This window comes from Hevea brasiliensis, chromosome 4 (assembly GCF_030052815.1).
Source record: "Hevea brasiliensis isolate MT/VB/25A 57/8 chromosome 4, ASM3005281v1, whole genome shotgun sequence".
NCBI lineage: Eukaryota > Viridiplantae > Streptophyta > Magnoliopsida > Malpighiales > Euphorbiaceae > Hevea > Hevea brasiliensis.
The window spans coordinates 10098312-10119436 of NC_079496.1; the positions used below are offsets into that span (position 1 = coordinate 10098312).

Genomic DNA, 21125 nt, shown 5'->3' on the forward strand with positions numbered 1-21125 from the left:
ACCAAATTTCTAACATTTTTTTTTTAACTGTATTTCTTACATACATTATTTAGGAATTAAAAGAATAAGTACTCGAATCTAAATTTATCAAATGAATAATATACCTAAAATCAATCATAAAGTTGGAGGAATTCTTCATTCATAAAAAAAAAAGCTTAAAATTTTTTTAAAAAATAAAATTTTAATAATTATACTACCTTCTTTCTCTAAAAAAATTAAAAAACAATGTCTAGAAGCATTTCAATTCTTTCCCTTTCTTTTAAACAGTCATGGGTGAAGTTTTTCTTCATATATAGGAATTAAAATTGTTATAATATGATGACAGATTGCTTATTACAGTAAACTTCAATAATAAATAAAGAGAGAACAAGGAAAAGGTTTTGAGTCAACTCAAAAAAAAGCACAAATAAGTGCAATTCTTTCACAGATTCAAGAATCAACTGATCTGGCACTAGTCCTTGTAAAAACAGCTGCCTCACAAAACAGTCATCATCTTTCCCAACATATTCACACACAACTCTTGTTTTCTCAAGAAAAGTGAGAAAGAAAATGTCACCAAGTATATCAGAATCCAAACACATATCATTTCGCATTGCAAATCCCCATCTCTTTATTTTTCAATATAATTTTTCCATCTTGGCTTTCTAATCATCAAGCATATGTGTATCCATCAGCTAAGAAAATGTTTTCTCCTCCATATGCTTGGTGACAAGATCTTTCAATGTAACTGTTCAATATTGTCTCTTGCATTGCTTAAAACTATGATATGTGCTGCTGTTCAGAATTCATGCCCACGTGGGAATTTGTGTTTGTAAAAGCTGGAGATTCCCCTGATGAAGAATTCGTATTTGTAAAGACAGGAGCTTCCCCTGATGGACTTGGACGGCCTCCCATATCCTTTGTTCTGTGAAGGAGAAAGGTACCAGACAGGATTGTGACAAAACCACACAATTCAGTTACAATCTGTGATGCTTCTTGTGAGTCCCATTCCTGTGTTTGTCACCAAAGACACAGCAAAAATACATGATAATAAGTTAAGCCTTAAACCCAATGAAATTTCACCAAATAGACAATGAAAATCAACAAAAAGAAAACTAAAAGAATTATAGTGTCAGATATCATAAGCTCTGCAACATTCATCGTATGGAAACTGAAGCAACTTGCAAAAAACTTCACTATGAAGTGGAATGTTTGAAAATTTGTGTAAGCCGATAGAATTTAGACCCCACCAGTTAGATTTTTAATCAGTGCAGACACAATGGAGCACTAAGTTAGTGCCATGCTACTACCATTTTGATTATTTCCCCAAGTATAGGTTCACATTCCCACAAATACAGCTATTATAGTGATGGAAGCACCAATAAAATCTATTATTATTACTACTAGGTTTAATTGTTTGTGAATTAGACCACGTGCATATAAAAGAGATGATGAGTGTCATTGGTAGGCACCATATAGTATTGCAGATGTGCACCTTCATGAAATGTTAAATACAACTTCATCATCCAATTTTTTTCTACAACTCCAAGGACCTCACACCCCCACATGAAAATCTGGAAAACCATTAGAATATTACCTTAAACATGATCATGCTGGCAAGGATGGTGAAGGTTGTAAACATGACATAGTAAACTGGAGATATAACTGCTGTATTGAAGGTGTCCAATGCCTGCAAAGATATAGGAATCTGGGTTAAGCAATTGCCTAGCAGGAGCGGAATATGTTTCTGGTTAGTGCTGCAAATTTTGAGATCAAAATGTTTCCACTAAAGAAGAAATTGAAGAATTTTAAAAGCAGTTTGTACGTGAGTATAATTTTCAATTTAGACAGGTAGAAAATGAATGGGAGGATTTAGGAACCCTTAAAACAAACAAAAAGAACTAGCTTCTACAAATGTTGTGAAAGAAAACAATCCAAGACCATCATGAATAATACAATTAAATTGTACCCAAATCAGTGTTCCTTTTCCTCTTTGAATTAAGCTACATCCTACGCAAAAATAAAAAGGATAATTTGTTTCTTTTCCCAACAAAACAAGTTAAAACTTATAAAAGCTACTTTTAATTAGATCACAACATCGAATGGCCAAATGCCTATGCTATCCACAATCTCTACCCTCTGACATGTGGTTCATATGTAAATTTAACCACAAATAGATGTTATGTAAAAGGCTAGGTCATCCATAGTAGTAGTAGATCAATGGAAGAAATGAAAATACAAGAAAGAATATGTAAATGATTGCTACTATATCTACGGCTCTAACAACCAGACACTCAGAGCAACATTGGGCACTTTCATACAAATCTAATATTAAACTCAAGGATAATCTCTAAAATTTACCTTGTTCAAGTAGTTCACCTGCAAAAGACAGCAAAAAACCACTATTATAGTAAACAGCCATGTCTGGAAGTAGATAAATTGATTCAGTCCAGAAAAAGTGAGTTTTAAAGCAATTCCCACTGCTTTTACGCCCATTACCTACATTAATACAAATGATTATTAATATCAAGAATTAAAATGAAAGTTCCTAATCATTACAACCTTCAAATATGATAGACAGACCGTAAGAGAGCCCATGAGAGAGCAAATTCCAACATAAACAACCATATGGGTTTGCCCATAGCGTGGTACATATCGGAAAATGAGTACAGCAACAGCAATTAGTACTAGGCCAGTGTAGACGAGAAAACCTGCTAAAAAAAATATCAGTTTCATGTAACTAAAAAGATTTGATGAAATTTTAATTGAGTATAAGATGTCCAAGAAATTGCTTGTTCTTTTATTGTTATTAAAAGCATAAGGTAACAAATCCAGTATTTTCAATCTTCCTCAAAAAATAAATATGTTTTGCTTTCTTAACCAGAAAAGAGATGAACATAAGTTTCCAAATCATGGCCCTTGTGAATTGGATTGGTATACATGGTACATGAAACTCCACATACTTATGCCTATACCTTGAATGGCATCTAAATCCACAGACTTCATTCATTTTCTCACAATAAGATCATTGCAAAGCTCTTTAATTGGCATGGTTTATAGTTTCAATCTGCACCAAATGATGGCATCCACTGTTTTCACATGCCAATGAAATCAAGTAAAGAGTATTCATTTAATGTGCCATCTGCAGTTTTCAGCATGATCTCCATCTGGTTAAATGAATCTGAAAATGTTCAAACAGATCTGCTAACAAAAAATAACTCTCGCAGAATCTATTACTTCTTTGCTTAAGAAGTAAAATCTTGAATAGAACGTAAACTTGGATTAGCTTCATGGTTCCGTTACGCAGACCATCATCATAGAGTATGAGCAATAAGCATGCAATATTTCTTCCTTTTTCTTAAATTTCCTTCTTTTCATGTCCTTAAAAGAAAATTAAGAATAAATTTGAAAGTACTGAAAGAAAATGACTGCAATATAACTTCCAAAATACCTGGCTCCGTAGCAAGGTGCCACACTTCCTTAACTGATTCCATAGCTCTTTCCTGTGGAGCATGCAAAACAATACTTGTAGAGCCCACCACACAAAGAACACAGCCAAGCACACCAAAGATATGCAATTTCTCCTTCAGAATAAAATGGGCAAGCACGGCACTGCAGAATAATATTTTAATCAGAAAAGTACACACCATTCATCCATACACATGCAACTTAATATTGCTCTACCTACTGAATCACACATAAATACACGTAACTATAAAAAACACATATAACTGAACTGCCGTAAATACAATATATGAAACAGGAAAAGGTAAAAACATCTCTTGATTGTACTAATGCAACAGAAAGATACATCATACCTGAAAATAATACTCAAAGCTCCCAAGGGTGTGACAAGAATTGCAGGTGCAAATGCATAAGCTGCAAAATTAGCTGCTTCCCCAACAATCACTACAAAAATACATATCAGCATTAAAAAAAATAAAAAAGTTGTTAGACTGATCAGCAGATAATAATCCCTAATTAAATGATTCTATCAACAAGTAAAACAGTGCATCTTCTTAAAAAAAGTGTTTCATGGCTTTACTATGTCTCCATCTCAACCTCTCAATAACCCAGAATAGAATGCAGAGAAATTCAGAAAACAAGATGTTCGGGAGAACAGTAAATTTTGAGATCAAAATTGTTCAAAGTGGCCTAACTTGGATGAACTTAATCTAGATCAACTCAACTCAACTCAACTAAGCCTTTATCCAAAAAATTTGGAGTCGACCATATGGATTCGCTTTTTCCACTGTAAACGATTTTGGGTGTGAGCATATGTCTAGATTAAGTTAGGCCACTTTGAACTTAATATAGATCAATATTTATAAAATTAGTCCTTAAGCTCAGTTGCATTCTTCATTGCATAGACATTTGGATTTGAATTGAATCATAAAATTTTAAAACACAATCTTTTAGTTATCACAAGTTTACTATTGCTCAATGGTATGTGTCTGAGTGAGTGTGAGCATATGTCTAGATATTTCCACAACGTTTATAGAGGCACAAATTGAAAGTACTGTTGAACTTACTAGATATCATCCCAGCCCACCACCATGGTTCATACAAGTATGAATGCCCTCCCATGCCTGATGACATATAATTAACCACAAATCCGAATACTTAAAAAATAATAACAAAATTCAGCAGCAATCAATGCTTAAATGCAATAGCTGTACTAATTTTCATACTATTATTAGAGTGCATGTACAAGGATCAAATTTTTGACAAACCTTCATTCCCATGCATATGGCTATTATACATTTTTACATGTGTGGGTTTTTGTATAAAAAAAAGAAAAAAAAGTGAAGTAATACAAACGAATTGAACCTGCTCTAGTTCCAGTTGCCCCAGCCTTTTTGAGACCTTTCTTTTTTACAATAAAGCTAGAACCAATAAAAATGCTCGACGAAATGGCCAAAACAAGTCCATGAAAATTGTCAGATGATACCCCCATTGATGAAACACAATATCCGAAATTTGCAGGGCCAAGATCTCCAATCCCAATTCCTACACCCATAAAATCCAACATTGTAACAAAATTGCAGTCAAAATGCTATCCGAGCCTTGTTACCCTGTGAACATTCTAATCTTCATATTGGATTACACAACATAAAACATACTCATACGTGTAACAAAATCTCACCAACCCCATGTTAGAAAACAATAAAGACACCCACCTTCTCTTGGCACACTGCAAAATGGGAATGGGGCTAAAAACCCACTTCCATGATGCCAAGAAATGGATGGTTTGATGGTGATCTTTGGGAAGGAAAGATGAATAAGGTAATGGGTTTGGGGTCTTTCTCTCTAGAAATGGAAAGGGAGAAAAAAAAAAAGTTCAGAAATAAAAGACTGTTAAGAGTTGTATCTGTGTGAAGAAGGGATTGAATAAGCAACGGTAAGTACAATGGAAACGAATCCATATAAACGAATCCACAAATCCCGCGTTCTCCTCCATACAATAAATTAGCTGTTAATTAGATGACATGTGCTCTTCTTACTAATTAGATTTTCTTGTTTCAAAAAACAAATTTCTTTTTGTTTGTTATGGTCAAACCAATATTTTAATTTTATTTTATGCTAATTTTTTTATAAATAACAATTACTCTCAACAATTAATCATTAGTTAAAATAAAAAATAAAATATTTAATTAAAATTTTTTAAATTATTTCTGACTTGTGAAATTTATAAAATATTTACTATACCCTAAAAGAATTACATCAAAATACAATTTTTCGATTTAATTCAGAATTGTAAAAAGTAGTAAACACCTTATTAACGGTCTTCCTTAACTTTTTTATCATAAACTTATTTTATTATGATTTTTTAATTTAATTCAAAATCCCAAAAGCCATAAAAGCCCTACTAACAGTCCCCCCCCTTAACCGACCTCAACAAACCCCTTTACCCCAGGACCCAATTTTCTCAAATATAGTATGTTATTGTTTGTTTTCATTTTCTCTATTTCATCGATATGAATTTCTCTCTTATGCAAAATTTAGAGCCATGAAGTAATCAAATACAATGCCTACTTAGTTGTGAGTCCAGCCACTTTGCAATACCATTTGACTCTGGTAACAACGCGTAGGCATGCTTCCAATTTAGTTGGGAAATCAGGAAATAGACTCATCAAATAAACTGACCTTATATAATGAAGTAAGCTTTAGATAATTATTTCACTAAATTGACCTTGTATTGATCCTTCAACCAATCAAACAAAGTCATTAATCTCACAGACCAGAGTAAATTACAATTAAGTTTTTTTTTTTTTTTCTGGTAAACTAAAGAAAGAGCTACAAACCACAACTACACAGCACAAGCTCGAGAATGAACAACACCAACACTATCATGAGAAAGCCACTTCAGCGAACCCGAGGGAGGAGACCTGAATCCGTGCACACCCATTGGCAAAGAGTGAGCTTCCTTAGCCATCCAATCAGCACTAAAATTAGATTCTCTGTAAATATGGGAAACTCTCACCAACCACTCTCTATCCAACATCTCATGAATCTGATGCAGCAGAGAACGAATACTAACCGGAGGTTTTTTAATTTTCAGCACAAAATGAACAACGCTCAAATTATCGCAATCAACTAGCAATCTCCGAATAACTAAGTCCGAAGCTAACCTTAAACCTACCAATACAGCCAAGGTTTCAGCCACGTTTATATGACACTTACCCAAATTCATCATGAAACCCCCAACCTAATTACTATTGTCATCTCTAATTACGCCACCACCAGAAGCATATCCAGATTCACATAAAAACGCACCATCCGAATTCAGCTTAAACCACGAATTAGGCTGTTGAATCCAACCTCTCTAACTATCCACAGTGCTACGCTTACCCTCGTCAAGACAACCAATAATTCCCTGGGCATTCGAAAACACCAAGGCCTTGTGTAAAATGAACTGCAACAACTCTTCAACAGTACTGTGGTTACCTCCAAACGCCACTCTATTTCACTGTTAATAAATCAGTGCATATATAAACTCCATTAATTATTTTTTAATATCTTGTTTCAATAATAAAATAATTCATATACCTAAATTTTATATTTAAGTAATTATTTTTTTTATATTTAAATAATTATATAATTTTAAAAAATATTATCTTTTATATTTATAATTATTTAAATATAAAATAATAAAAAAAATATAAAATTTAAATATATAAACATATTGTTAATAAAATAGAATTTCAAATACTAAATTATTTTAAATTAAAAAACAATTAATCACAAGAACTAATTTATTAACATAATTTAAATTTAAAAATTAAATAATTACTAAAAATAAATAAAAATTAATTTATAAATTTTATTATATCTTAAAAACTTAATTATAATTTATCCCATTTTTAATTGCAAATAGATTAGAAAGACTACTATGTAGTTTTTAGCAAATCAAGGGACTAACTTGTCATTTGGCCTTATTTATTTTATTATTATTATTATTTTATCTATATGCTTCAATGCCCTAATGCCCGTTCTGCTGCTATTTTTCTCTGTTCAATTCCTTATTTTTCCAAACTCGAGTGCTCAGAAATCCTCCAACTTTTCCCCCTAATCAAACAGGATTGAGCAGGTTTCGACTATTCTAGTGCCGCCTTCCCTATTTTTGACCCAGTTGTGCTCGATTTGTTCGTTTGAAAACTCAACGAGGTTTTGAGCGGATGAATCCGTCGGGGTTTTAGGTTGTTAAGCTTCATTCTCTGCCTCAAAGCTTTTGGGGTTTAATTAACAATGACCGATCGCATCAACAATAACAACGCTGCTGTTAAGCCGATATGGATGAAGCAAGCCGAGGAGGCCAAGCTCAAGAGCGAGGCCGAGAAAGCTGCCGCTGCAAAAGCCGCATTCGAGGCTACGTTCAAAGCCGTGACCAACAATCCTGATAAACCTTCAGATTCTGATTCAGAAGGAGAAGCAGAGGAGGACTTGGCCGATAAACCTGTGGGCCCTGTGGATCCTGCCAAGTGCACTGCGGTTGGGGCGGGCATTGCTGGTGGGACTGCTTGTGCTCCCTCTACATTCATGGTGGTGACAAAGGACGCGGATGGAAGGAAGGTCCTGCATGGGGGAGCACAGATTAAGGTGAAGGTGTCGCCTGGAGTGGGTGTTGGGGGTACGGAGCAAGAAGGGATTGTGAAGGATATGGGGGATGGGACTTACACCGTAACTTATGTGGTGCCCAAAAGGGGGAATTATATGGTGAATATTGACTGTAATGGCAAACCCATCATGGGTAGTCCATTCCCCGTTTTCTTCAGTGCTGGTACTCATCATTATAACTTTTCTATAATTTTATGCAAGTCTTTGTTAGCCATGCAATACCAAATATCATTGTGTATACTTGCTACCGTTTCTCCTTCATTGGAAGTTCATTCTCGTGTTTGGTGATCTGTTGCTGGGACATTAGAGGTGGACACCATTTTGATATGCATACATTTGGTTGTTTGTCGACTATTCTGAATGTCTGGTTTCTTGTGTACTTTTGAATTTTGTAGATTGTGCATGACTTGGGGAATGGTGTGATTGATTTCTGGATTATATGAGAAATATCGGTATTTGTTTTACTTGTCCAGTTTGATGCAATGTAGAATGTTCGATTTCAGTTTGTATGGAAGTGAAAGGTACAAATGCGGGGAAGATTTTTCACCTGTGGAATATGAAGTAGAAAAAAATCTAGTGGATGGTTGCAAATAATTTTGAAATTAGGAAAATTATGTCTGACTGCCAGTTCCCTTTAGTTACCATTGTTTGCTTGCCACTCATTTTGTAGTTAAAATGTTCTTGGCTCACAATTCTTGCATCCAAGCCTAAATAACATTTTCTTTGGCAGAGAATTTTTAAATATTGAAGTGTTGTTGTGTAGGTACTTCAACTGGAGGACTTCTGGGTGTGGCTCCTGCTTCAACTTTTCCAAACTTAGTTAACCAGACCATGCCCAACATGCCAAATTATTCAGGATCAGTTTCTGGGGCATTCCCTGGATTAATTGGGATGATTCCCGGCGTTGTTCCTGGTGCTTCTGGTGGTGCAATTTTGCCTGGAATTGGAGCATCTCTTGGGGAAGTTTGTCGAGATTATCTTAATGGCCGGTGTGCAAAAACTGACTGCAAGCTGAACCATCCACCGCACAATTTGCTAATGACGGCATTAGCTGCAACAACCTCAATGGGGACCCTTAGTCAGGTGCCTATGGCACCTTCAGCAGCTGCAATGGCTGCTGCTCAAGCCATTGTTGCTGCCCAAGCTCTTCAAGCTCATGCTGCTCAGGTTCAAGCACAAAATCAGTCTGCCAAGGATTCAACCGGTATCTTTATCCCATGCTATTTAGCTATGCTAATGCATATATCGGATAGCTTTTATGCAACCCTTTTCTTCCATTTCCTGTTGCTATTGCTTTCTTTCTAGTCTCTATAGTGCAATTTGTTTTGTTTTGAGTGTTTCTCTTCTTACTAGGTTCACCTGATAAAGCTGGGAAGGAAGACACACTGAAGAAGACACTTCAAGTTAGCAATCTTAGCCCACTTCTGACAGTGGACCAGCTGAAACAACTATTTGGCTATTTTGGCACAGTTGTTGATTGTACAATTACCGATTCAAAGCATTTTGCCTACATAGAATACTCAAAACCTGAAGAAGCAACCGCAGCTTTAGCATTGAACAATATGGATGTTGGGGGTCGGCCCTTGAATGTTGAGATGGCTAAATCACTTCCTCAAAAATCGATTTTGAATTCTTCTCTGGCTTCATCTTCTTTGCCAATGATGATGCAGCAAGCTGTTGCCATGCAACAGATGCAATTTCAACAAGCTTTGCTTATGCAACAAACTATGACTGCACAGCAGGCAGCTAATCGAGCTGCAACCATGAAGTCTGCAACAGAGTTAGCAGCAGCTAGAGCTGCAGAAATTAGTAAGAAGTTAAAAGCTGATGGACTTGTTGATGAAGAGAAGGAAACAAAAAGAAAATCTAGGTATAGTACTTATGTCTTCCCTAAATTGCTATTATCATTTGTCTTAAATGCTGTTTTTGCCTCACTTGAAGTTTTGAAATATTATTGACAGAGTCTTTGTTATAAGGACATGTCTTAGGTCACATACTATTATTTGCAAGCTGTTATCACCAATGATGTGGCTTTGATGTTAATTCGGTGCTTTTTTATAAGGAGTTGTTTTATGCCTTAGCTTGAATGCATCTTTAGGAAGGAAAGTCATCCTCTAACATAGATCAGTTCAACTTTGATATCTGTTTATCCGAAACTTCCCTTTCTATTAATTATCAGGGGAATTTCGGTGATATCCAGAAAATTTCTCCATTAATGGTGGGTTGATTTGATGTACTTCAATGAACAAAAACATAGAATTTTAAATGTTCTTGGACCTGAGTTCTGACTGTGTTACAACATATGTTTTCTGTAAAACTGGAATTTTCTGCATGTGGTGGCCATGTGCAGCTTCTTGTTTGTGTTATGTTAATTTTACAACACAAAATAACAAAACAGAAGGTTTATGTTTGCATTGTAATTTCTCAAAAAGAATATTAATAAGATAGGTGTGGTAATAACACTTCTTTGACTGCTCTTTTAATCTCTTTTTCCTTCTCATTCTCACTGTGAGGAGCTTATTGCCAGTTTCCCTTTGCTGGAGACACAATCTAAAAGTGAACATGAGGTGTTCTTTTGAATGAGTCTTAAACTTATATGCCCTTCTTTTATCTCCCACACCCCCCCCCCCCCCCCCCCCCCACGCATTCTTATTTTGTTTGCTAAATCATGCTTTTGAATGGTTGCTGAGAAGTTGAATTTAGATAAGAGACCAATTTGGAGTTTATTGTTCTCTATTGTTAAGGTTAATACATATGAGGTTCACTTGTTCTATCCATGCATTGTGATTTTGGGATCTCTGACTCTTCTGTGATGATTACTTAACAATACATATGGAAAAAGAACAATTATAGAGTTGAAGACCTTATATTTTTATGGATTTGTTTTTGCCACTAATGAATTATCTGCCTTATGAAGGTCACCATCCCAATCTCGACCAAGGTCCAGATCAAAGTCAAAATCACCAGTTAATTATCGGCAAAGGCGCAGGTCTCCTTCGTACTCACCTCCTCGCCGGCATAGAAATCGTAGATCCAGGACACCTTTGAGATCTCGTCATCACTTCAGATATGATGATGAAAGGCGGTCATATAGAGATTTTAGGGATGATAGTGACAGAACTAGGAGGCAGGATCGATTGTATGATCGTCATTCCTCTGTTTCAAGGAGAAATAGGAGTAGGAGTGTGAGTCCTCGAAGGAAAAAGTCCTATAGAGCTGATTCAGGCTCACCAAAACACCGCCGAGAAAGTTCACCACATAGAGTGAGAAAATCATCCCATGGTGGTTCAAGATCACCAAGGCATCATAGGGGAAGTAGGTCATCTCCAATAAATGACAGCAATGACAAACAAAAATACAGAAAACGTTCTAGGTCCAAATCTGTGGAAGATACCAATGACCGGGCAAAAGAAACCCAGGATGAAAAGACAAAGAAACACGAGAGGAGGAGATCCAGGTCATTATCTTCTGAAGAGAGGAATAATGGAAGTAAGTCATCCCCTAGAAGTTCGGATGAAAATGAAACAAAACACAGGAGGCGGTTGAGGTCAAAATCTGTGGAAGCACATAATCGCTCCAATGAAAAAGCGAATGAAACCAGGGATGAAAGATCAAAACGTCGTGATAGAAGGAGGTCTAGGTCAAAATCTGTTGAAGGCAGGTACCACTTCAGAGAGAAAAGAAATGAAACCATTGATAAAAAGTCTAAGCATCGTGACAGAAAGCGGTCTAGATCATTGTCTGCTGAGGGGAAGCATCACAGAGGAAGCCGGTCATCCCCAAAAGGTGGGGATGAAAATAAATCAAAACACAGAAGACACTCTAGGTCAAAATCTCCAGAAGGCAAGCTGCACTCTAGTCATAAAATGGGTGAAAATAGAGATGAAAAATCAAAGCATCACAAAAGAAGACAGTCAATGTCTGTTGAAGGTAGGCATTTAAAATCTCCAAAATCTGAAGTTTAATATAAATCAAAACGCAAAATGTGATATGGGTTAAGATCTGTAGAATGTTTGCATCACTTGAATGATATAAAGGATATAAATGGAGATGAAAATCCTATGCATGATGACTATATCTCAGATGAAACTGAAAATGTGACCAAGGAACAAGATGCTGTTGCGAGGGATGCAACTAATATGTAGAATAACTGAAATTCGATTCAACTGTCTGTTAATGTCAACTAATATCAATGTGAAAAAAAAAACGGAACTCTTAGTATTTCTGTTGATTATTTATTAGCTTTGCAATATCTTTAATGTTGTTTACAGGACTAGAAGGACACAATGAATACCAGAGTCCATCACCGGAGGATAAAATTGACTGAACTGGTGCAAGCAATGATGTGGAATACATCGATAGAGAGCCATAGTTGATGGTTGAGGATGATAGTTATCTCAAGTTCCCCATGGAAATTGCAGGAGAGTAGCTTTGTATTAGCTGATGGATATCCGAGTTTTAAGAAGAAATGAGCTGAAGGGAGAAATGTTGAATTGGACAACATATTGGAACTTGACTTATCTGGATGAACTGCTAAAGCTCAATTGATTTTAGAAGTCTGTTGAGATGCATGAACTTTAAATTCTAAGGAATCAGCCTTTGCTACACTAAGGATGGTTCTCTTAGAAGATTTCTTGGTGTTTCTTTGGTGCTCAGATTTTTCTGCCTGTAGTTGGTTCCTCATAAATATGCGCACTTTGTGTTTGTTTATCTTTGCAGGTCCACTTGTAAGAGATTGGAACTATGTTTTGAGGCATGTTCTGACCTTGATATGGATTAAATATTACAGAGATCTCCTGCTGTTGTCTTCGTCAACCATTCAATCTTTGTAGCAAGCTTCTATTTCTGCTAGATGTATGTTGGACTATTGCCTTTATTGCTACATTGTAGACTTTTTGATAAAAATGTTTGTTTGAGGATAGTTACCAGTTGCCATATTTTGGTTTTCAATCCTTTAAAGTTGCGTGATTTATTAAGTGAAGCTAGAATGTTAATTAGATCTCAAGTCCTTTATGTGCTTGAGAATAGTGGGTTATTAGTCAATTGTTTGTTGAGATTACAAACATGATCAGTGTCTGATAAATTGAAGGCTTAGCACAGAGCTCTCTCTTCATCCATTCCCATTCTCTGTATGAACCGTTTTTGATTTAGGTCTTTACTGTTGACATCTGTCTGTGGTCTTTGTTTCCTATCATTATTGTTTAAGGTGAAAACTTTTAGAGTATGTGGTAGGCTGATCGTAGGCTCAGCTTTATTTACCTTTGATGGTGTGGTCGACCTGTCATCTCCCAAATACATGCAGGTCATAAATGGTGTTTTCATTGGAGCTTCTGACGATCAGAATGGCACAATTGAATTTTACTGATGCAAGTAAAGGTATGCAGTCAGTACAGTAGAGAGCTTATGCGTAAAGCTTTCTACCTATCTTGGAACTTTTTGAGACTGTTGATTAATAAATTGGGTTGGATACATTTGTGAGTACTAATGTAACATGTGCCACTGTGTTATAAAATCTTGTGCCTTACCTTTTTCCCATCTTTTTTCTTCTTTTTTTCTCTTTTTATTTTTATTTTTTCTCTTTTCCTCCTTTTTCTCTTTTCCTCCTTCCCAAGGTATTGTCTTGGTTATAGAAGCTACTTTTGAGGTCAAGTGAAACCAGAAGTTGCTGGGATGAGTAGCATTACAATTGCGAAGTGTTGAGTATGAGCAGATTGGCTGACTTTAAATATTATTGTCAAATGCGAATTTGGTTTTTGACAGGTAACTTCTCATTGAACTGCTGGGTTAGTTCTGTTTAGTGATAAAAATTTCTGTAATAATTCATCTTCCATATGATAGTGATACCTTTGGTAATTTTAAGTAATTTGAAATGCTCACGCTTTCTGCTTTGCAGTGTATGTATTTTTTTGCAATGTATGAATATGATTGCCATAGATTTCGTTTTAAGACAACTTTTTTGGTGGGTTGTGATATTGCTAGGGGTGGCAGATGATTCCTAGTTTTCTAAACCCAAATTTCAGGCCAGTGCAGTGTTCAGGTTTCTAGGAACATATGGGTTGAAGTACTTATGCCTCAAGCATGTGAATTATTGTGACCTGTTGTGAATGTGTATAACCTGTTATGATTTTCCCTGGTTGTTTTTTCAGCCTTCTTCATTATACTCATCTTTATGCGTGAATCTCCGTGGTCAAGTGTGTGTGTCCATCGTGATTATTTAAGAAAAGGGTTTCTGCTGAGTGCACATGGCAAACATAATTACGAGAAACTCTGCTGGTCTGTGTTTTTTAGCTTGTTTAGTTGTTTTTTCCCCATAAATACAACCGGTTGGACATCTGAGCTTTGGGAAAATTGTTTGTTGCTGTGAGAGCAGCTAATAATTTCTCAACCTGTAGACATCTCTTGTATTTTCTTGTTTCTGACTCCACCTTAAAAAAAAAAAAAGAAGAAGAAAGCCTCCAGTCTCTAGCCATGCACGGAAGCTACTATATAATTTTGTCCCCTCCTTTTCTTTGCTTTTTGGTTTCTTCCTTCCTGTTTCTTGGTAGGATGGGGCATGGATATGATGGTAGGAAAGCCGAAACTTTGGGTCTATATTGTGGATGGAACAGCACCTTCTCTTCTTTCTTTCTTTATCTTCCCCCACCCCACCACACAACCCCCCTTCCCCTCTCTCTCTCTCTCTCTCTCTCTCTCTCTCTCTCTCCGAGCCAGCTGTGCAAGGAGTTCTCTAAGGAAACGTACTACCTATGTTGAGATGTTGAATCTTGCTGCGGCGTTTCACCATCCTAATCTGTGCATGATGGTCTTAATCAAGAGAATAGGGATGAGCAAATTTTTTTGGTTTGGGCCTTTGTTGTCACCCTTGCATTGTAGGTTAAATCAAAGCAGAACCACAATCATCTTTACTTGTTACCTCTAGTTGGTGAGTTTTTAGGTTCTGCTCGTGCAAAGGATATAGCTCGGCCTGGATCATTGAATGTATGCTTGCTACTAATTTTCTTTTTCATCTGGTAAAATACAAATGTGTGCATCAGTCTACCGTTTAGTATGTTAAGGATGTACATTTTTGGTCATTAAGGTAAATCAATATTTGGTTCAGCAGTAATTTTATCATACTCGACACAAGGGTTTTACTCGAGAAATCAATATTCTGTTCCTGTGCTGGGATGTTCATCCTTTAGTTGAGATTTTGGGTGGGTGAATTGCTACCCGGAACAAGCAAGGAGGGTTTCTTCGTGCAATCCTCTACTGTTGCTACGAGGTTGAAATTATTGGGATTTAGATTAGTAGATGAAGATGGATTGGGATTTGACATAATCATATATATATATATATATATGTTATTCAATTCATATTAATTCCAATATTAAAATTGAAAATTATGCAGAACGAAAGTTGCTGTTTCAGTCCTCTTAACTCTCGTGGCATAATACTGCCTAAGCGGAAAAGAGCATTTGCATTTAAATAGCTTTTGGTGGAAATACGTACAGGAAAATTTATTAATACAACCTTTTAATTTTTGGTATTTTTTGTTATTGAGCACTTTAATTGAATTTGCATTTTATTAAGTATCCAAAAAAAGAACTTTATTTTGTAGTACTGAATACTAATGGAGAAAAGAAATAATTTGCTTAAATATAATGAGTCTTTAATTAGCACTTTGAAAAAAATAATAATAAGGTTAAGGCTCTGGCTATAACTTTTAAGATAGTTTTTATATTATTTGGTAATATTGTGTTTATATTAGTATTCGAATGACTTGTTCGTAAAAAATTATTTGCCTAGTAAGTTGAGGGAGCTATTTGATTAGTATAAACAAGATAATAATATTTTTTTTATATTTAATAATTAATTTAATAATTATTTTTTAATAAATTTTTTTATTTTAAATTATTATATAAATAATTAATTATTAATAGTTAATAACTTATATTTAGCAAACTACTAGTAAACAGTGGCCTAACTCTGTTGGATTGTGTAAAATGATTCCATAGATAAAGTTAGTAAGGCTAGAAAGTTAGGTAAAATGAGGAGAGACGCGAGAGAATTTAAAACACAAATTAAGTAATAATTATTTATTATATTAACATTTGCAAGAAAATTTCCAACGACTCAAGACTTTGGCTGACAGCATGAAATGAAATGTCGTCCCATGCCAAACAAAAAGACCCACATAAGCCTTGTTTCTTAATGGAATTTGGGACACCTTTTCTTTTAAAATGTGTCTCTCTTTCAAGGACACTTTGAGTAGACTTGCTATCCAACATACTGTTTTCTTTTTTTAATGAGTATAATGATTATTAAATTAAATATTTATATTAAAAAAAAATATATATATATATAATTAATTAAAATGTATAATAAATTAATTAAATAATTATTGTATATTTCTTTCACAAGATTTGCAGTGTTATAGCATTTTTTTATTTTTTTTAAATGACATAATTACTGTATATTTATTTTTTTTCAAATCTAAGTTGGTTGGTTGGCTAGTTCACATCAAACCAAACCATGTGGTTGAATATTGGGCTTTCAGCTAATGCCTATTTTCAACCACCCTCCAAAGTTATACGGAATGGGACCTCTTGCCTACTACCAAATAACTTGGCAATTAATGTGTGAATTATACATTCATTTTTATTTGTTGCATTTGATTATTTTCAAATTATTTATTATATTTAAAAAATTATGAGTATTAATTTTTTTTAATTTTAATCTTTATTTATAATAAATATTTATATAAATTTTTAAGTGAGATAAAAAAATAATTTAATCAATTACTTGTATATTTTTATAAAAATAAGATCATTTTCTTAATTACTATATATAATTTAAATACAATAGATAAAAATGGACAAATGAATAGAAATGACAATATAATTTTTTTTACCTTAACCTGATCTATCATCGACTCAAGATATAAAATATATGGCGAGATTCACCTATTAAATACATAGAGTCCCACATGTTTATATTTTGACACTATAGTGAATCGAATTTATGTAAGAATTTTTCATAAATTTAATTATTATATTTTTTAAAAATTATATTTTTAATTTTTATATATGTTGTATGATACATTAATAACTATATGTCTATTTCAATAATAACATAAATAACATGACATAATCTTAATTATTCTTTTTACATATCAATAATAATAGTTAGACATAATTTTATTAAATACTTAAGATATATTAACTACAATAAATTATTAACTAACAGCTATTAATTATTAATTATTAACCATATTTAACAGTTAAATCAAATAGGCCTTAAAATTTACTGTTAGTCAATCATAATTAAAATAACCAACCAAAATTCAACAAATTAAAATGTCACAAATATTAAAAAATATATCAATTAAGGTATTAAAAAAATATATGATAAACTAAATTGTTACAATTTTTAACTCACTAAGGGTGAATTTTGATGGAATAATTATTTTGTTACTAAAAACATACCTCAAAGACTAATATGGAGTTCTCTTCACTGTTTATCATACTTCAATGACTAAATTATAGATCAGTCAATATTTTTTTAATCAAAATTAAATTATGCATCCATGGACTCGTCCACAATTAAATTACCAAATTTTTTTTAAAAATTTAACAATTGATGGGTAACAAATAAATTAAGTTTGTTGTGCAATTACTTAATGATATTGATTATTTCACCACAAAATTGAGCATATGAATTTTTTTTTTTTTGAATGAAAGTTAATTTATGATCAAGTCCTTAAAATATAACAAAAATTTTATATTAATTCTTAATATTTTTTCTAATAATAATTTGATCTCAAAGTTTAATTTCGTTAATAATTTTAATTTTGCATTCACTTTTTACATCATCTACATATTATGTACACATACCATGTTGAAAGAGAGAGTTTATTTTTAATTTTTTTTATTCAATACAAAAAAAAAATTAAATTTAATAATAAATAATGTCTTAGCCCATAAATGATAAAACTTAAAAAAGAAAAGGAAAAAGTGAACGGCTTAGTTGAAACAGACTATACGTATGGAACTTAAATTTATTTATTCATGGATTGAAATTATTGCAGAAGAAGAGAATAACAAGTTGTGTTCATCCTTTACCTTTTTTAGCCATCCAATTATTTGGTTAAGCAATTTAAATTACTTAGTCAATCAACATAATAATAAATCTCTCATTAATATATATAAGTTATAATTTAAAAAATTAAGCTATTTAATTTAATATTAAATTTTAAAAAAAATTGCCATGTTGCTTATTTTATAAGCCACATAGCTTATTTGTTCCTATTTCTGTTTATTTTTATTTATAATTTAAAATTTATTAAGAAAACAATTAATTAAATCATCAAAATTATAATAAAATTTTCTATAATTTGACTAAAAAAATTAATTATATAGGGTGGCTATTAAAATTTATCTTTTTCACATAATTATTTTAATAATTTAATTGTTCTATTTTTAGATTTGTATAATTATTTTATAATTATTTATTATGTTTTCTTTTTTCAAATTCAATATGTTTATGTTCATAATGCTAAATTATTTTTCATATCTTTTTCTGTTTATATGCATAATTATTTACTATACTTTAAAAAATAAATAATCCTATAAAAAATATAGAGTTTGAAAATTAAATGATCAGAACAAAAAGATATGCTATGTAACTTTTCAATAATTCATATAGTTGAATAAATATTTTAAAAAATATAAAATATTGTATAAAAAAAAAGAAAAATTGCAATTACTGATAAGCATAAAAAAAATTAAAATTTAAAAGAACAGACTACAAATATAAAAAAAAAATCATGAAAGAAAAAAAAATGATAATAAATTAGAAAATTATTTTTTACTCTAAATTTTTTATTATTGTTATTATTATTATTATTATTTATTGAATATTAGCATAAATTTAAGGTTTTTTTAACATATTTATTATTATATTTTTTATTATAAAAATATTCTTTCTAATAATATATGACTTTTTTAAATACAATTATAATATAAAAATATTAAATTATTACATTTTATATTTAAAGAAAAATAATTAACAACCATTTAAGAAATAAAAATTAATTTGGTTTTAATAGTCATATCATTAAGAATTTCAATACAAATTTAAATTGTACTTAACATAGGAAATTTTACCATTAATAAAACTTTATAAAATGATTTTAAAATATAAAATATTAAATATTAAATAAGTTGTGTAACTAATAAAAATTATTAGTAAATATAAATCTGGGATTCTTATATATATATATATATATATATGAGAGATATGCAAAAGTAATAAACACAGAGTAAATGATCACATTTTTTTTTAAAGCAAATCACATATCGATTTAATAAATCCAAAGTAATGAGTTTAATTTAAACTATACTTAATCTTAATTGATTTTTGTTATATATCTTAAAAAGTGTAATTAAAGAGTATATATAAGATTTAGGTTAGAGGTCATTTTATTTATTAATACAATGAGAGTTATATATATAAATAAATTTATTTTATATCATTTATAATATAATTTTATTATTAAATATAATTCTACTATTTTTATCTTGATAACTATTTACAAAATTATTATTATTATTATTATTATTATTATTATTATTATTATTATTATTATTACTCAACTCAGAAGTTTTCATAAAAAATTTGTTGAATTCACAACTTCGGTAAATAAGGAAACTCTCAAAGAGAGGTAGTGTTTTAGTTGACAGGGGAGTGTCAAATTCTATGTGAAAAAGCTTGTCCAGCTATATCAAATCAAAATACCATCCAAATTTGAAAGTATAGCTGTCTTAATGTTATTGGTTAGGTATCAATTTGGAGATGCAGTGCCGGTGGTGGTGGTGGTGACACTTCCTTTTTTTTTTTTTTTAGTTTAATTTTGACTTGAAAATGTTAAAAAAAAAATCTATCTTAGAAAAAGAAAAATTAATTGAAGTTAATTATTTTTTGCGAAAATATATTTTATTATTTAGTTATAATATTAATGTCACGACCCAACCTATGGGCCGGACCGGCACTAGGACCTGGGCCAGCCTAAAGCCCCCGAGGCTCGTAGTAAGCCTAACTGTTCATTAACCCAACTCTAAGGCCCATTTGGGCCCAATATCAAGAAAACAAACGGACAGAGTCCGGCCATAAAATGGACTTACCAACGGGGAGTTTTCGACTCACTCGACCTGTAAACACAATATATAGTCAATTGGGGAGCTCAGCTCACCCTCCACATACTCATCAACATAATAATAAATGGGAGCTCAGCTCCCTCATCCAATCCATCAAACATGCATAGCATATTAAGTTTACAGGTCCCAAAATAATAATTTAGTTTACAGACCCAAATCAAATAACATTTCTAACACATGCGGAAATTCTAAGATTTAACAAGTTTATACAAGCGGTAATAATTGACTGCGAGGAGAAAAGCGAGTTAACCAAAATAAAATCCTCTGTAGCTGAAAAAATATTGAACAGAGTGAGCGTTCGACTCAGAGAGTAAAATATCAATTTTAACCATAATCTCTATAACTATCTAGAACTAATGCACCTGAGAGTGAAATGCAACATCAACAATATTTTCACATCATAACATCAAAAGGTAATTTGGAGCATTCACACACCTGTAGTATCAATCATAACATATGGGAGTGATCCCTATCTGACTCTCTTAAATCCAACACGGTGCGGTGAATTACTCAAGCTCGGACTTCCACTTAATAACCAAATCGAGGGTCCCAGAATTACTCAAGCCGTGACTACCCCTCGAAGGATCAGTCCCAACGAATTACTCAAGCCGTGGATCGCCTGGCCCTATCCATAGTCCACACCACATCACACGCACGCCAACGCACGCACACTGCTCCAAATTACCACAACAACATCCATGGCACATCAACAGTTATGTATGCAACATAAATCGTGCCTAGAGTTTAACTACATAAATATATGCATATAAGTGATGCATGGGCATGCTGAACATATAATAATATCGAAATTACAATTAAAATTAATATTTTACT

General features: G+C 32.7%; 2 protein-coding genes across 7 annotated transcripts; one reads left to right on the top strand and one right to left on the bottom strand.

The window, feature by feature from the left end:
* Positions 1-228: 228 nt before the first annotated feature.
* On the bottom strand, positions 229-6961 carry LOC110648872 (probable magnesium transporter NIPA2). Of its 4 annotated transcripts, none has more exons than XM_021803236.2 (9): positions 6285-6961; positions 4810-4989; positions 4512-4568; positions 3798-3888; positions 3431-3591; positions 2563-2690; positions 2341-2478; positions 1577-1669; positions 229-990 (listed from the first exon to the last, which is right to left on the bottom strand). In XM_021803236.2, exons 1-9 carry the CDS (start codon positions 6331-6333, stop codon positions 760-762), a joined length of 1128 nt encoding a protein of 375 aa, XP_021658928.2. In that variant the 5' UTR covers positions 6334-6961; the 3' UTR covers positions 229-759. The 4 variants fall into 4 exon arrangements, with proteins under 4 accessions (XP_021658928.2, XP_021658926.2, XP_021658927.2 ...); XM_021803234.2 differs by having other exon boundaries at positions 6173-6960; XM_021803235.2 differs by lacking the exon at positions 6285-6961 and adding an exon at positions 5160-5551.
* A 493-nt stretch (positions 6962-7454) lies between these two features.
* On the top strand, positions 7455-14048 carry LOC110648871 (uncharacterized). Of its 3 annotated transcripts, XR_009148173.1 has the most exons (8): positions 7457-8260; positions 8861-9301; positions 9451-9967; positions 11015-12027; positions 12369-12653; positions 12817-12951; positions 13400-13473; positions 13710-14048. XR_009148173.1 is itself a non-coding variant. In XM_021803233.2 (5 exons), the coding sequence occupies exons 1-5, from the start codon at positions 7729-7731 to the stop codon at positions 12422-12424; spliced, it is 2559 nt and encodes an 852-aa protein (XP_021658925.2). In that variant the 5' UTR covers positions 7455-7728; the 3' UTR covers positions 12425-14048. The 3 variants fall into 3 exon arrangements, 1 of the variants encoding a protein (XP_021658925.2); XR_009148172.1 differs by having other exon boundaries at positions 12369-12951; XM_021803233.2 differs by having other exon boundaries at positions 7455-8260; positions 12369-14048.
* The last annotated feature ends 7077 nt before the right edge of the window (positions 14049-21125 follow it).

Bases quoted from the DNA above. Each gene is read 5' to 3' on its own strand.
- LOC110648872 (XM_021803236.2), bottom strand. From the start codon at position 6,333: ATGATAGTGTTGGTGTTGTTCATTCTCGAGCTTGTGCTGTGTAGTTGT. The intron at 2,691-3,430 runs GTATTTTGGAAG...TTTTTTTAGCAG, and splicing joins GCACCTTGCTACGGAGCCAG to GTTTTCTCGTCTACACTGGC. The intron at 2,479-2,562 runs GTCTGTCTATCA...GTATTAATGTAG, and splicing joins CTCTCATGGGCTCTCTTACG to GTAATGGGCGTAAAAGCAGT.
- LOC110648871 (XM_021803233.2), top strand. From the start codon at position 7,729: ATGACCGATCGCATCAACAATAACAACGCTGCTGTTAAGCCGATATGG. The intron at 9,302-9,450 runs GTATCTTTATCC...TCTTCTTACTAG, and splicing joins GTCTGCCAAGGATTCAACCG to GTTCACCTGATAAAGCTGGG. The intron at 12,028-12,368 runs GTAGGCATTTAA...TGTTGTTTACAG, and splicing joins ACAGTCAATGTCTGTTGAAG to GACTAGAAGGACACAATGAA.